The sequence below is a fragment of the Capra hircus genome, chromosome 23, assembly GCF_001704415.2.
Source record: "Capra hircus breed San Clemente chromosome 23, ASM170441v1, whole genome shotgun sequence".
Classification (NCBI taxonomy): Eukaryota; Metazoa; Chordata; class Mammalia; order Artiodactyla; family Bovidae; genus Capra; species Capra hircus.
Genome location: NC_030830.1, coordinates 45,210,091 through 45,227,500, shown reverse-complemented (window position 1 = coordinate 45,227,500; position 17,410 = coordinate 45,210,091). Strand labels below are relative to the sequence as shown.

General features: G+C 47.8%; 1 protein-coding gene across 18 annotated transcripts in view; it reads left to right on the top strand.

Moving 5' to 3' along the window:
• Positions 1-17,410, top strand: part of DST (dystonin) — a 530,351-nt gene that overhangs the window by 224,279 nt on the left and 288,662 nt on the right. For all 18 annotated transcript variants that reach the window (XM_018038670.1, XM_018038677.1, XM_018038675.1 and 15 more), the window contains one exon: positions 1,536-1,597. In XM_018038670.1, the coding sequence (XP_017894159.1) occupies positions 1,536-1,597 (62 nt within the window). The remainder of the gene's footprint in view (positions 1-1,535; positions 1,598-17,410) is intronic.

Sequence of the window (17,410 nt, the reverse complement as noted above, 5' to 3'; positions counted from 1 at the left end):
CTTTATGATACTCATCTTTTTCTTTTTTAATTGTGTTTTTTGTGTTAATAGTAACTAAGATATTTTTCCCAGTTGACATATACAAGATTTTTTGTTTATGTTTAAATTAGTGTAAAGCATATAAATACGTTTCATACGTAGGACAACCATTTTCTTTTTTAAAAAATTTTGTAGGATTATAGTTGATTTTCAGTGTTGTGTTGGAGATGGCAATGGCAACCCACTTCAGTACTCTTGCCTAGAGAATCCCAGGGGTGGGAGAGCCTGGTGGGCTGCCATCTCTGGGGTCACACAGAGTCGGGCGCGACTGAAGCGACTTAGCAGCAGCAGCGGTGTTCCATTGTATGTATTTGCATCTTTATCCACTCATCTGTTAGTGGACATTTAGATTGTTTTCACGTCTTGGCTGTTGTAACTGGTGCTGCTCTGAAGATTGTGGTGCATGCGTCTTTTGGAATTATGGTTTTCTTGGATCTGTGCCCAGGAGTGGGATTGTAGGGTCCTATGGTTGCCCTGTTTTTAGGCAAGCGTTTTCAGAGACACTTTGCTTCTGTTAAAGTAGTTTATGGGGACTCAGGGATGAGGAATGAGGAGGGAAAGAGGTGAAGAGAGTGAGGCCTATTCAGGGATGAAGAATGAGGAGGGAAAGAGATGGAGAGAGTGAGGCCTGTTTGCCCCCAAGGAAGGGATGGAGAGGTGGACCAGTGAGAGGAAAGGAAAGAGGACCGCAGCGGGGAGAGGAAGAGCCATCCCCAGATGCAGAGAGAGGAGGAGGGAACAGCATGGCGAGGATTCCTGCCTTGGGGCGGGACAGGGAGCCGATGTGGCTACCAGCCTCCTCTCTAGGCCTTGGAGACCAGGGTTCTCTTTGAAATGATAACTTGATGAGCCAGAGTATTCTAATGCTTTCCCTCCTAAATCATAAGACCTCCCTCGTTGTTCTCTGAACCATGTCTAGAAACCAGGACAGCATCACCCTCCATGCCAAGGATCTAGTGAGGTGTTCCGTTGTTACCAGGTGGTTCAACACAGGGAATCTAACAGAGAAGCCGCTTGGTTTGTAATTCAGGCCAGAGGACATGAATTCAGTCATGCCTTTCAACTTTATGTGTTTGCGAAATAATCCTCGACAAATCTTCTAACTGCTGGAGGTCTTGGTTTCCTCTTCTGTGAGATGGAAATGACCCTGCCTTTTGTGGTCTTGAAGACCAAGTGGGATGTAATCTGTGACCAAGTGCTTTGGGAAGTTCGTGCAAGGGCTTGCCCGAAGCTGGTGGTGACGGAGGGGTGAGAGGGCTTCCTGGTGGTGGTGGCTGTTGGGGGAGGGGTGATGCAGCAGAGGTCAGTGCTGGCAGATGCCGCATTAGGAAGCGGTCTCTCAAACCTCAGGATGCCAAAACTTAGCAAGAAAATTCAAGTGCACTAAAGAGTACCTTTTGAACATCTTACTTTTCTTTATTTGCGTAATGATAATGAAGGTCTCCTCTTCCTGGGTTTTTACCAACCTTCTTTTGTATCTTTTCTCCCCCTTGCAGATGAACGGGACAAAGTTCAGAAGAAAACATTCACAAAATGGATAAACCAGCATCTCATGAAGGTCCGTGTGCATTTCTTTTGCATCTTGGGATGGTTTTGCAGACTTTAATTTATTGTGCAGTACTCTAGTGTATGGCTCTGAAGAGAAACCTTTCAGTGTCAGCTGCAGAGTTTCAGTGCTAGAGTATTTCACGTTCATTTCAGGCATCTGCTGTTACTTGGTGTGTGGCCTGCGGGTCCTGATGGGGGTTGGAGACGAGTGCCCAGTGATGGTGGTGCGGTCTGTGACCTCAGTCCAACCTCTTATTATTAGACTCTCAAAAATCTCCGCAGGTTACATGTTAGGGCATTAGAAACTGCAATTTTTAATAACTTTTTTTTCCTTTCAAGATTGCAGGCAAGTTCTGGTGTCAGGTTTATGTGGATGGTGGAGAGTTCAGTTCAGTTCAGTCACTCAGTCGTGTCCGACTCTGCGACCCCATGAATCGCAGCACGCCAGGCCTCCCTGTTCATCACCAACTCCCGGAGTTCACTCAGACTCACGTCCATCGAGTCAGGGATGCCATCCAGCCATCTCATCCTCTGTCGTCCCCTTCTCCTCCTGCCCCCAATCCCTCCCAGCATCAGAGTCTTTTCCAATGAGTCAACTCTTCTCATGAGGTGGCCAAAGTACTGGAGTTTCAGCTTTAGCATCATTCCTTCCAAAGAAATCCCAGGGTTGATCTCCTTCAGAATGGACTGGTTGGATCTCCTTGCAGTCCAAGGGACTCTCAAGAGTCTTCTCCAACACCATAGTTCAAAAGCATCAATTCTTCGGCACTCAGCCTTCTTCACAGTCCAACTCTCACATCCATACATGACCACAGGAAAAACCATAGCCTTGACTAGACAGACCTTAGTCAGCAAAGTAATGTCTCTGCTTTGGAATATGCTATCTAGGTTGGTCATAACTTTTCTTCCAAGGAGTAAGCGTCTGTTAATTTCCTGGCTGCAAACACCATCTGCAGTGATAAAGATGGGTTATAGACAGAAGTCTAGACTCAGTTTTCTTGTACTTAATGTGAACCAGAAGTTGATGCTTATTCTGCATTTTTCTGTGAAACAGTTAATAGTTATGTTTCTTAATTAATATTTGTTTGTGTTCCATGGGTCACTTTGAGAATCTGTTGTAGGCTCTCCCCAGAAATACACATGTGCACCACGCGTGCATACAATTTCTTGGCATTATTGGGTCCCACCAATCCAGTAATTCTATAAATGTCATCATGGACTCGATGGACATGAGTTTAGGTGAACTCCAGGAGATGGTGATGGACAGGGAGGCCTGGCGTGCTGCAGTTCATGGGGTCACAAAGAGTCAGACATGACTGAGCGTCTGAACTGAACTGAACGGAAGGACCCCATGGGATTTCACAGTTAACTTAGTCCCCTTTTTTTGCTTTTTATGGCCAATCCTGAAGTTAGAGGGAGGTAGTATTTTAAGTCTGTTGTTTGGGACTTGGAGAGAGTTTTCTCACATAGAAACATTATGGTAAAAGTGGTTATATTCTTAGGCTGTCCTGGAGATCCTACTTAAACCATCATGTAGCCTAGGGAGATGGTGCCCATACTATAATCACATCTATTAACCGTCTGTAAAAGTGATGCGTATTTCAGGGGATATGTCAGATTACGTGAGTTTTAGTCCTCTCTCTCATCACCGGTGGACAGAATCTTTTCCCAAATCTGACACGCCCTTCAGGTGAGCCATGTCATCCACTCCCCCCATCTGAGGGTCAGTTTGTGGGTGTTTCTGTTATTGCTGGGATTTCTGTCCCTCATCCTCTGATGTGTTGGTCAGAGGTCTGCTGTTTGAGGCTCTCCTGGGGAAGTGTGCTGTGACTTCTATGGAGAGCATCACGCCAGCAGTCTGCCTGCCCTCCTCCTGGCTTCTGTGTCCTCCTGTGTGTCCTGCGCCTCCCGTGGGAGCGGACCCCGCGCAGGCTGGAGTAGAGCCGGGCTGCTGTGCGGGCTGGGCTGTGGGATGTCGGAGCTGAAGACTCTGACGAGACTTTTCCATTTCTGAGATGAGTCCAGGGGAAGTGAGGTTCTGGATGAAAAGATGCCACTTTGGTGGCTGCTGGTCGGCCAGTCTGTTTTGAAAAAATTTCTTATTGAAGTATAACTGATTTACCGTGTGTTAATTTCTGCTGTATAGCAAAGTGACTGAGTTATACAGACATGTACATGTTCTTTTCTGGTGGCTCAGTGGTAAAGAATCCACCTGCAGTGCAGAACCTGGGTTCGATCCCTGGGTTGGGAAGATCCCCTGGAGAAGGGAATGGCAACCCACTCACTCCAATGTTCTTGTCTGGAGAGTCCCATAGACAGAGGTGCCTGACACTCCACGGAGTCACAAAAGAATCAGACATGACTTTGCAACTAAACAACAATACACATTTTCTTCAGATTCTTTTCCTTTCTGGTTTATCAGAGGACACTGGTCACGGTTCCCTGTGCCGTGCAGTGGGACCCTGTCTATCCATCCTGTGTGTAACTGTTTGCATCTGCCAACCCCACACGCCCGCTCCATCTCTCCCGTTCCCTCTTCCCTTGGCAACCACAGTCTGTTCTCTGTGACTGTGAATCTGTTTCTGTTTCATAGATAAGTTCATTTGTGTCGTAGTTTATTTATTGTTTAGTTTAAAGAATTTTAATTGGAGGCTAGTTGCTTTCAATGTTGTGTTGGTTTCGGCCATACAGCAGTGTGAATCAGCCACAAGTATACACGTGTGTGTGTATCTACAAGTATATATCGCCCTCTTAAGCCTCCTTCCCAGCCCCCTGATCCCACCTCTCTCGGGTGTGTCATATTTTAGATTGCTTCTACGTGGTATCATGTGATATTTGTCTTTTTCTTTCTGGCTTACTTCACTTAGTGTGATAATTTCCAGATCCATCCACAGTGCTGCCGATGGCATCTCTCGCTCTCGGATGGTTGGGTAGTATTTCATTGTGTGTGTGTACCGCATCTTTATCTTTTTTTCTGTTGCTGGGCATTTAGATTATTTCTATGTCTTGTCTATTGTGAATAGTCCTGCTAAGAATATAGATGTGCGTGTATCTTTTTGGATTACAGTTTTGTCCATATCGATGCCCAGGAGTGGGATTGTAGGATTATGTGGTAGCTCTATTTTTAGTTTTTTGAAGAACCTCCCCGCTGTTCTTCCTAGTGTCTGCACCAGGTTACATTCCCACCAGCACTGCAGGAGGGCTCCCTTTTCTCCCCAGCCTCTTCAGTGTTTGTTACTTGTAGGCGTTTCAGTGGTGTCCATTCTGACTGGCGTGAGGTGGTACCTTGTGGTGGTTTTGATTTGCATTTCTCTGATAACCAGTGGTGTGGAGCATCTCTCCACGTGCTTGTCTGGCCTGGCAGTCTGTGTGACTGTGGCCATTGGCCGGGGTGGTGGGGGAGGGATACAGAGGGTTGGCCCGTGTCCCTGGAGTATAAGCCCCATAGTGCTGACAGTCGAGGATAGAAACTCACAAGGATGACCCCGTGGGAACGCCGTGCTGGCCTGCGACGGATGCTAGTGGGGACCCACTGTCTGCTGGATGTGTTGGGCTTGGACCACTCATCTGATGAGCATCTTGTAAACTGGATGAATGAGTTTAAGGAAAGTGCCTTTGCTAAAAATTCAAAACGCTAGTTGAGCTGTTTGAGGACAAGGCTGCATCGTCCACTCCTAGGGTGCATCCTGGTCCCTTGCGTGGATAACGCACATGTGTCCTTAAATCACTTAACCCTCCAACAACCCTCCAAAGGTGGTTTCATTTAGTGGTTATGCGCACATAGCCTTCAGAGTCAGATGGCAAGGGTGCCCATCTCGATTTATGTGGAGTAAGTGATGTCTTTTTTTTAAATAAAATAACACATCTCAAAGATATAAAGCTTTTGCTGTAACCCAGTAAGAATTAGGAAAATAATAATTTTACACACAATAGCCGTTTGATAGATGCCAGTCCAACTGGTTAGGGTTATAATCAAAGTAGCGTATTTGTTTCTTGATGTAGGTCAGAGTTTAAAATTTACTCTTATTAAAAAATTGCACATTAAGATTTCTGACACAAAACTCAAATGTGTGAGAACATAATTTTATAATATTTTATTCTTTTCTGTTTGGAAGTTAGAGCATTACCTTCAGCTGGGAAAGGTGATTGCATATCCCCAGATGTGGGGCAGCAGGCTGTTCAAGTTTGTGTCGCAAGTTGGCCAGAGAAAGGCCAGCCTTGGTGTCGTCTCTTGTGTGTTTTACCCAAGGGATGACAGAGGAGTGTAAGACACTTCTGCTATCAGAGATCATTGGGTCACAGCCCAGTTCACAGGAAATGGAAAATAAGTGTGTGGATTTTAGGTTAAAATGTCAATATTAGAAATATTTCTTCTGTGTTGATTTTCTTGTGCTCTTCCCTTGAAATGCTGAACATATTCAGGAGAAAAAGGGACGGAAGGGAAGTGAGTCTCCTACCTTTCTTGCCTCACCGCGTTCCTTTTTAGTGGATGGAAAGTATGTGATTTGAAGAGTTTTTCATAAAATTAATCATGCTAAAAATGTGAAGGGAAAGGGTGACCAAGAGTCAACAGAATGAAGGAGTAATTGATGGGTAAGAAGAGAAAAAAGTGGGAATAAAATCATTTCGAAGGCGTTTGAGTCATTCTGTGTGTGCACTTTCTCTGTCTGACAGTGGCTCTCCTTAAACCTGGGGGCAGGGAGAGGAAAGTGGGGGACAGAGGAGGAGAGAGAGAAGAAGTGGGGAGTTTCGCGGGGCGCCCCGGCCCCGGGAGCTGTGTGCTGGGACTGCGCGCTCAGCGGCCTGGGGGGCTGACTCAGACCACGGGGTGCTCCCCATCTTTTGAAAGAATTCTTAAAACTTTTGCTCTGTGTTGTTATTTTATGTGTTTACTTTAATGTAATTTTATGCAATTATTTTACCCCAGTTGTGGCTCCAAGAAGACTGTTCCTGGTAGTTCTGCTGCTTCAGGCAGTGAGGTGATTGAGAGCTTAGACCCAGGACAGATCTTCTTCAGGGGATTTTCCGTTTCATTTGATAAGTATTTTGTCTTTGAAAAGAGATTGGTCTCCTGCAAAGCTGTCAGCCTGTGACGCGTAAGGCAGACGACCCTGTGTGACTGACTGATGCTGCTCTGGCCCTCCTCCCTGGGCGGTGGGAGTGGTGGGTTGGTGGGGGGCTTGATGCGATCGCCTGGGTGAGCAGGCGGCGGCGCCTGGCCGGTGGGCAGCCCGCAGCGAGTGGCCGCAGGGGAGGCTGGTGTGTGTGCTGCCGATCAGACAGAGGAGCAGGTCTGGGATGCCCGGGCACTGCCTGTCTCGTCCGCGTCTCCTCTCGACCGCAAGCGCTTCCCTCTTAGTTCATCTGGTTTAGAAAGAGCCGGGGCTGGGGGTCAGAATCCATGGAGGAGACATGGGCTGGCTTGCCTTGGAGCCCGGCGGGGACGCTTGGCTCCAGACTCTGAGTCTAAGGCTCGCTCATCTCCTTAAATGAGTCCTCTCCCCACACGCCCCTCCCCATCCGTGGTTGCTCTTGGGGCCCAAGGCCTCTTCTCCCTCCTTTTCCGTCTTCTTGCACACACTCCCCTCGCAGAAAGGGGCCTGTGGACTCTGTGTACCTGCGCTTGGGTTCTCACGTCTCACATCTTCGTCCCCGATCTCACGGTCGGGTCGGGAGCAGCCAGCCGCGCTGGTCCCGCCGCGTCAGCAGGGATGCGGGCAGCGTGACCTGGCCGGGCGCCCACCCCGCCCGGAGCGCCTCGGTGCACCGACTACCGCCAGCTCCCGCGGCTGTTAGACTGTTGACTTTCCCCCACCTTATAGTTTCAGCTATTTGCTAATTAATCCTCGTGACTCAGGAAGTTAGGATTTATCCGCCTCTAAACTAGTGTATACCCAGTACCCAGGGGAAGCTTCTGGCAAGGTCGATTTTTCAAAGTTGATTTGACTGAGAAAAGTAAACACCGTGGGCTTAGGTTACTGTTATATCCAAGTGTGTAAACATTGTTTCCTTAAAATACTTGGTTAGGATTTTTTTTCATATAGCTTTCTCTCTAGAAAAAATGACTATAGCCTTATTTTATGTTGGAGCTAAAATGACATTTGTTTAAATAGTTTGCTTAATTAAAACTTATGTTTGTTGGTGAGCAGACGTCTCTGGCTTTTTTCCAAGTGTATCTAAATTTTAGTGCTCTGGTATTTCAGTTGTATGACTAAGCCTGTCCTTAAACTGATTGTTCTAGCAAGAATGTTTTCCTTTGGGGTCCTCATTCTTCAGAATATATTTAAGAATATATCCCAGTTAACGCATTCATCTGCTACCTCTACATGTTTCTTCACACATGGAATATACTGGATTATTTTCTTTGCAGATTATGATCTCTGTATAAAACTATTGTTAAAGTAACAATTATGTATTATTCTTTAGCATAATTTAAATTGTAGTGGTAAAACATGAGCTGGGTGTTATTGAAAATACCTGTGACTTCAGTGAGCTAAATTTTACCGAGAGAGTTGTTCCAAAATATCAAATTGATGACCTTCTATTATTTACAGTATTTATTTTTGCCCATTCTGCCAATGGGACTTTATATAGAAGAGGGTCTTGCTGCTGCTGCTAAGTTGCTTCAGTCATGTCCGACTCTGTACGACCCCATAGATGGCAGCCCAGCAGGCTCCCCTATCCCTGGGATTCTCCAGGCAAGAACACTGGAGCGGGTTGCCATTTCCTTCTCCATTTTCTTCTCTTCTCCTAGAGGGCCTTAGGTCACTGTTTACTTTTTGTTATTCTTGATCACATGCGGTTCTGTCTTTCTGTCTAGAACTTCATGAGCATATGTGTGGCACCCAGATCTCTAAGTCCTGATGATGTAGCTTTTGCCTTGCTCTGAGGACACAAGAGGCAAGGGATCCTTTTATTTCCTGAACCATTTGAAAGACTAGAAGATTCCTTTTTGACTCATTGTTTGCCTGGACCCAGAATTAGAACTTGCGCTGTGACTGAGGGCTGTATTGAAGAGGAATAATTTAAGGTGCAGAACAATTTTTGGACGCTTAGAGTCTGGGGAATTCATGTAGTGTGCATCCCTTGTGTTGGATTCATCTAACTAACCGTTTATGGTGGAATTACGTTCTTCGGCACTGGCTGGCTGTGCTGTGAACTTTTTCCTTAACATTGTGTCGTCGGATGTTTGGTCTAAGCCTTACTTTGTGTGTGTGCTCAGTCGTGTCCGGCTCCTTGTGACCCCGTGGACTGTAGCCCGCCAGGCTCCACTGTCTATGGAATTCTCCAGGCAAGAACACTGGAGTGGGTTGTCATTCCCTACTCTGGGGGATCTTCCCCACCCAGGGATCAAACCTGCATCTCCTGCATTGTCAGGCAGATTCTTTACTACTGAGCCACCTGGGAAGCCCGAGTTTTACTTTATTGACATGTAAATGCAGAAGGCAATGGCAGCCCACTCCAGTACTCTTGCCTGGGAAATCCCATGGATGGAGGAGCCTAGTGGGCTACAGTCCATGGGGTCGCGAAGAGTTGGACATGACAGAGCAACTTCACTTTCACTTTTCACTTTCCTGCACTGGAGAAGGAAATGGCAACCTACTCCAGTGTTCTTGCCTGGAGAATCCCAGGGATGGGGGAGCCTGCTGGGCTGCCGTCTGTGGGGTCACAGAGTCGGACACGACTGATGTGACTTAGCAGCAGCAGCAAATGCATTTGGAGAGGAAAAGGCCCTGGATTCCAGTACTGAACTATTCCCTCCTAGTACCCTGCATGGTTACCACCTGGGAGACAGCCCACTAAAGATCACACTTTAATCTCTGTTCCGTCTTGTCTTGGGAAAGCTTGATTTACTCACGGCGGAGATATTCTTTGCACATATTGTAAAGGCAACAACTTCATGGCTCCACCAAATCAATCACACTATTTTTTATTGATTTGGTGGCTGGAAGGAAAGGTAGACCCCTAAGCTGAGAATACGGTGATAACTTTTAGGGAATAGGTAAAAAGCTCTATTTGCTCTGTGTTCTCAGCCATCACATACTTCTCGAGTAATTTTACCATCTGTGGGCACCGATGCGAGAGGAGAATTTTTAAAGCATCGACTTTATAAAGGACTAAAGACAAATGCTTTTTCTGAAACTGTAATGCGAGTATTGGTTCTTAAAATCTGCAAATAAGGTCTTTTTTTCAAGACCTTAGACTTACATGAGTGGTCCTTAAACTTCAGCTACATCAGAGTCTCTTGGAGGGCTTGGTACAGTAGATGGTTGGGCTTCAGCCCAGGGCTTCTTATTCAGTAGATCTGGGAGGGACCTGAAACTCTTCCATTCTAATAAGTTCCAGGAAGTTAGGTTTTCAACAAAAAGCTGTTGCTGCTGAGCCGGGGCCACACTATGACAGAGCACCTGTCATAGAGAAAATGATAAATATTATAATGGACCATCAGATTCATTTGATATGACCAATAAATATTATAAGCAGGTTTAAAAAAATAACTGTAGTTACTGCATATCTATTATAAGCTGTATTTATTAATAATGAATTAAATATTAACTAATACTTATAATATTAATACTGCTACTACTACTACTAGTAGTTCAGTTCAGTTCAGTCGCTCAGTCGTGTCCGACTCTTTGTGACCCCATGAACCGCAGCACGCCAGGCCTCCCTGTCCATCACCAAATCCTGGAGTTCACTCAGACTCACATCCATCGAGTTCGTGATGCCATCCAGCCATCTCATCCTCTGTCGTCCCCTTCTCCTCCTGCCCCCAATCCCTGCCAGCATCAGGGTCTTTTCCAATGAGTCAGCTCTTCTGATGAGGTGGCCAAAGTACTGGAGTTTCAGCTTTAGCATCATTCCTTCCAAAGAAATCCCAGGGTTGATCTCCTTCAGAATGGACTGGTTGGATCTCCTTGCAGTCCAAGGGACTCTCAAGAGTCTTCCCCAACACCATAGTTCAAAAGCATCAATTCTTCAGTGCTCAGCCTTCTTCACAGTCCAACTGTCACATCCATACATGACCACAGGAAAAACCACAGCCTTGACTAGATGGACCTTAGTCGGCAAAGTAATGTCTCTGCTTTTGAATATGCTATCTAGGTTGGTCATAGTAATAGCTGCTGATATTATTTGGAGCAAACCACATGCCAGGATTTGTCACTTTTGTGTGTTAATGTCTACTTCTCATAACAATTTTTATGGATAGGACCTATTCTTTTTTAAAAAAAGAATTTATTTTATTGAAGTATAGTTGATTTTGGAGAAGGAAATGGCAGTCCACTCCAGTACGATTGCCTGGAAAATCTCATGGACAGAGGAGCCTGGTAGGATACAATCCATGGGGTCGCAAAGAGTTGGACACGACTGAGCGACTTCACTTTCCTTTCCTTCCCTTACAGTTGATTTACAATGATATGTTAATTTTTCTTGTACGGCAAAGTGAGTCAGTTTTTTATGTCTGTGTGTGCGTCTTCCCTGGTGGTTTCCCTGGTGGTTCAGCTGGTAAAGAACCTTCCTGCGATGCGGGAGACCTGGGTTCGCTCCCTGGGTTAAGATCCCCTGGAGAAGGGAAAGGCTCCCCACTCCAGTAGCCACTCCAGTAGCCACTCCAGTAGCCTGGAGAGTGCCATGGGCTGTACAGCCCACGGGGTCGCAAAGAGTTGACACGGCTGAGCGACTTCCTCTTCACATGTGTATGTGTCTCACATTTTCTTCATGTTCTGTTCCGTTGTGATTTGTCACAGGTTACCGAAGATAGCTCCCTGTGCTGGGCAGCAGGCATGTCCTCTGATGCTGTGTGGACTAGCTTGCGTCTGCTAACCCCAACCTCCCTCTCCTCCCCCACAGCGTCCCCCACACCTTAGCAGCCACAGGTCTGCTTTCTGTCTGTGGGTCTGCTTCTGTTTTGTAGAAAAGTGCATTTATGTTGTAGTTTAGATTCCACATGTAAGCAGTGTCGTACGATATTTGTCTTTCTCTGTGTGACTTGCTTCTCTCAGGATGATCATCTGCAGGTTCATCCATGTGGCTGCAGATGGCATTGTTCCCTTCTGTTTTGCGGATGAGGAACATTCCACTGTGTGTTACGTGCCACACCTTCTTCCATCCTGACTGTTCTGAATCCCTGTGTTACAGGTGTTGAAACTGCTGCCCAGGGAGGTTGCATAATTTCCTCAGGTCGTGAAGCTGGTAGATCTCAGGATGCATGTGGAAAAGAGGCTAAGAGAGATCACGCAGGCTGGAGACCTGTCTAGGGAGGAAGTGAGGGTCACACGCCAGTCTGCCTGACTCCAGACATTGTGCCCTCTCTGCTGCACAAAGGGTGAATCCAGTGAGCAGAGCTGAAGGGGGAAGTGAACTCACCTTTGGACCCTGGTCTAATAGCTTTACAAATGCGATGTGATGTTTGAGTTATTTCTGTGTGGTGTAAGAGACGTGTACCTAGTAGAGGAAGGGTTAAATGGTGGGGGGTGGGGATAGACTCAAAGGGTAGAGTTTAGAAGCAAATCATGTTTTTTTAAATGCAAAAAATAGTTGATTTGGTAACCTTCACCATTTCAAGACAGTAAGAGAGGACACAGATGAGGATGATGTGGTTTCATATAGGTGGTTGTAGCTTGGGACTGAGAAATTCTGAATATCTTCTCATCATGAAGAATAGTGATTTCTTTGGGTAAATTCCTCATCAATAAAGCGAAAGTTGCTCAGTTGTTTCTGACTCTTTGTGACCCCATGGACTATACAGTCCCTGGATTTCTCCAGGTAGAATACTAGAGTGGGTAGCCTTTCCCTTCTCCAGGGGATCTTCCCAACCCAGGGATCGAACCCAGGTCTCCCACATTGCAGGCAGACTCTTTACCAGCTGAGCCACAAGGGAAGCCCCTCACCAATTAAAAAGGTCCAAGATAACACTGTTTACTTTCAACAGGGCTGTATCTGAAATACAGTTTAGAAAGTACTGGTTTTTTCTTTTTAATTAATTTATTTTAATGGGAGGCTAATTACTTTACAATATTGTGGTGGTTTTAGCCACACATTGACATGAATCCGCCATGGGGGTACATGTGTCCCCATCCTGAGCCCCCCTCCCAGCTCCCTCCCCATCCCATCCCTCAGGGTCATCCCAGTGCACCAGCCCTGAGCACCCTGTCTCAGTTGAACCTGGACTGGCGATTCGTTTCACATATGATAATATACATGTTTCAGTGCCATTCTCCCAAATCATCCCACCCTCGCCCTCTCCCACAGAGTCCAAAAGTCTGTTCTTTACATCTTGTGTCTCTTTCACTGTCTCACATATAGGGTCATCGTTACCATCTTTCTAAATTCCACATGTATTCGTTAATACACTGTATTGGTGTTTTTCTTTCTGACTTACTTCACTCTGATAGGCTCCAGTTTTAATGCAGCTTACTGCTTTGCTGGAGACATTAAATACATTTGTGAGAAGATCCCTTGGAGAAGGGAATGGCTGGCTACCCACTCTAGTGTTCTTGCTTAGAGAACAGCTTAGATAGAGGAGTCTGGCAGGCTATAGTCCATGGGGTTGCAAGAGTTGGACATGACGGAGTGACTTACACTTTAACTGCTACCTCGTTTGTTTCAAAACCCTTACCTGTTAAGCCTGGCAGCACAGGATGACGTGGGGTCTAGGAGATTTGGGGTGGCTCTGAGTGTCAGGGGCACTCTGACTGTGCCAGGACAGGGGTGCTGGCTTCAGTGGGGCTCAGAGGAGGGTTGGGCCAGGGCTGGGCGGGGCCGTGAGTCTTGAGCCTGATGCACTGGACACTGGGTTTGCTGGGAGGAGATCAGGTGGAGAGAAACGGCGAAGCTGCACCCGAGGCTAACACAGCATCATCAGTCAGCTGTATCTCAATAAAAAAAGAGATGGTGAGGACAGATAAGAGGCAGATGGGATGGGTCAGCCAAGGATGTTGTTGTTGGAAGTGCCTAAGGACAAGAGCAACGTGGTGTAACTGGCATTCTGAAGTCATGTAACTGCCACTGGGGAGAGCCTTGAATGCATACGCAGGCATTAAGGAACTACAGGTGACGGCATTGTGAACTCTGTGATGGGGCTGCCTTCCCCTGGTGGCTCCATGTTTGCTCAGTGAGGGAACCTACAGCGGGGACTGCGGGGCCTCTGTCTTAGTTCTTAGTTTTTCCCCTTGTTTTATAGCTGGTACTCAGATGGGGTTGTGGAAGGCCTGCTGATCAGATTATAGGTTGAAGGAACACTCTGTGTAGTAAATAGATCAAGAATGCTGGACCTCTGGTCTCATCAGAAAGAGAACTTAACAGTGAAAATGTAAAGTTCTGCTCAAAGACTGAAGATTTCCCTGTAGGATTTAGAAGGTGCAGAAGGTCTGGTGGGCAGCAGTCCCTGTCATCGGAGCTGGGGGTTCCGATGACCTCAGACTGACAGCAGTGGTGCGCCTGCACGCAGGCTGTGTTAGCAGAGCTCAGAGTGTGCTTGGCACCCAACCTCCAGGGTGTTTGTTCAGGTCCTGACTGCGTATAAAGGGGCAGTCAAAAGGAAAGTGACTGCAGGAGGCAACCATGATGGTGAGCATCTAGAAACATCTCTTGGATGAGGGATGATGGGGACAACTGAGAGGAGACTTTGAGGAAAGAGGATTATGGAGAAACGTGATGGGTGTTTTCAGATATTGGTCAGGGTAGTCATATAAGCTACAGTTTAGGATTTATTTGATCCAAAGATCAATGGATACTTTATAGTTTGAAGATGTAAGCTCAATATAAAACCTCTCTGTAAACATCCACAGTGCCCAGTAATAGGTGGTCATTTAAGTGTGTTTTGATCTAAGGGTGTATTCTTAGTTTCCAGTGGCTGCTATAACCAATTACACAGGCTTGGTGACTTAGGACAGTGATCTCTATGCAGTCACAGTTCTGGGGACTAGAAGTCTGGACTCAGTTTTTCTGGGCGGAAATCACTGTGGTAGCAAGGCTGTGCTCCCTTCAGAACCTCTTGGGGAGAATGCCGTCCCTGGTTCTTTCAGCGTCTGGGGACACAAGCATTGCCTTTCCCGTGGCCACATGCTGCCTCCTGGTCCATGTGTTAGGACCCCCGAGCATCTCTTTTATAAGGGTGTTAGAGACTGGATTTCGAGCCCATGGGCATAATCCAGGATAATCTTACCACCACAGACTTTTAACACACCTGCAAAGATTCTTTTCCAAATAAGGTAACATTCAGTTTCCAGAGATTCGGACCTGGTATCTTTGGGGCCACCATCAATCATCCTCTTATATGTGAACCAATAAAACTGCCTCATGTGAAGTCAGCTAAGGCTTCATGGGATAGGCACTCCCCAGCCATTCCAAATTTCCACCGAAATCCTGTGGGGATGTAGTTAGGGTCTATCAGAGGTGGGACAGAAATGGTTCATGCATTGGTAGGATGGTGAACTAGGTGGTGATGCATTTGCTTTCCAAGAGCAAGACTATATAGTCATGTCATTCGTTTATGAGAAGCTTTGTGAAGCAGTAATTAATAGGGATAGACCAGAGATTTATTTTTATATTTTTTAATTGTTGAAAATAATTTTATGCTTTAACAAGTTGTAAAAATAAAAATAGTACAAGGAGCCCTGTTATGTATGCTCATTACTCACATTGACTCTTGGTAGCACTTACCCTGTTTGCTGTATCATGACTGTAATACCGTGTGTGTGTGTGTGTGTGTGTGTGTGTGTGTATTTTTTATCTGAACCACGTGCGGGTAAGTCCTATACACATGGCCCTTTCCCCCTCAGTACTGCAGCATTTCCCAAGAGCATGGGTGTTCTCTTTCATAGCCCCACATCTACCTACTTCATACAGTTACGCTGGCTCACAGTCTGTTGCCCGTGTTTCAGTTTTGTGGTTGGTCCTTTACACTGTTACCCCAGAGCACCTTCCAGATTGTGGTCCGCAGTTGCATTTAGTTGCTGTGTCTCTTTATCCTGCTTTAGCTAGAAACAGTTTAACAGCCCTTTAACAGACTTTTATGACATGAACATTTTTTGAAGACTATAGAACAGGGGTTTATAGAGAATGGAAGATCAATTAATAGTAAAATGTATTTTGAACTTCAAACTATTTTATGGCAAGAAGATAAGCCCTTTTCTGAGATTTTAGTGCTTGTTGATACAGTAATGAACTATCTTTTAACATTAAGAACATCACAGCTTGACTAATTCATCAGATGACTTTAGTTCTGTCTTGTGGTCAATTATAATTTTTCTTGGTTTCCTTATTGTTGATAATAGTATTACTTCTGCTTCCAACAGTCATTTTGAATGCCTAGGCTGGGCCACAAGCTGGACGGGCTTTGTAACGTGGGTTGTCCGGTTGAGCCCTTGTTCAGCCAGTGACATTCTGGAGGCTCAGTAATGACATGACCTGAGTAGCGTGGATGGGCTGAAACGTGGCGGAGTCCTTGGTCCTCGTTCTCCAGGAGAGCTCCGCGGAGTCCTTGGTCCTTCTCGTTCTCCAGGAGAGCTCCGCCGTCTTGGCCGGTCTTGCCTTAGCAGAGCCACAGGGCTGAAGAGCGGTCGTGAGGAGCAGACGCGGCCGCAGGGGAAAGGCGCGGTGCTGAGGCGCAGCTCTCGTTTCTGGTGCATGTGCTACTGAAGCGAGCACAGCGCTCGTCTCTTTCTGCGTGACTTCTAGTCTTTGCTGTGATGCTTCGGCCATAAATTTTTATTTGCATTCTTCTCTAGTCAATATGCTTTACAAGCATTTAGAGACACAGATAAAAGCATATGAGAAAGCCAAGCAGCGCTCCCGGAGGCCGGGGTTTCGCTGGAGGAGGGCGCTGACTAAGGCCTTTTCGAAGGAGAGGAAAAGGCGGCTTGCTCAGTGGTGCTGACAGCCCCGTCGGGCCGCACACGCTTCCCGGCAGCGCCGGTCCCGCCCTGCCGTCGCGGGTAGGCCCCGCCCTGCCGTCGCGGGTAGGCCCCGCCCTGCCGTCGCGGGTAGGCCCCGCCCTGCCGTCGCGGGTAGGCCCCGCCCTGCCGTCGCGGGTAGGCCCCGCCCTGCCGTCGCGGGTAGGCCCCGCCCTGCCGTCGCGGGTAGGCCCCGCCCTGCCGTCGCGGGTAGGCCCCGCCCTGCCGTCGCGGGTAGGCCCCGCCCTGCCGTCGCGGGTAGGCCCCGCCCTGCCGTCGCGGGTAGGCCCCGCCCTGCCGTCGCGGGTAGGCCCCGCCCTGCCGTCGCGGGTAGGCCCCGCCCTGCCGTCGCGGGTAGGCCCCGCCCTGCCGTCGCGGGTAGGCCCCGCCCTGCCGTCGCGGGTAGGCCCCGCCCTGCCGTCGCGGGTAGGCCCCGCCCTGCCGTCGCGGGTAGGCCCCGCCCTGCCGTCGCGGGTAGGCCCCGCCCTGCCGTCGCGGGTAGGCCCCGCCCTGCCGTCGCGGGTAGGCCCCGCCCTGCCGTCGCGGGTAGGCCCCGCCCTGCCGTCGCGGGTAGGCCCCGCCCTGCCGTCGCGGGTAGGCCCCGCCCTGCCGTCGCGGGTAGGCCCGGCAGAAGCTTTGCTGCGTCGTCTGTTCTGGACTCCGGGCTGCAGCCCAGCCCAGCGCCGTGCCTGACATGCTGCTTCTGTCAGGGCCCTGAGGAATCTGTTGCTTCCTGAGTGAGCCGGAAACCAGATGACGCTTTCCCCGTTTGTGATACATACCCCTGACTACTGTGATGGAGGATGAAAAGCGTCACTTTCTGGGAAGTGAGGTAAAAGTCCGGAAGGAAAGGCGGTCCGTGATGACTCCTTCCTGTGAAGGCTGAGGAGCCCCGCTGCATTATGGGTACAGAACGCGAGGCGCCG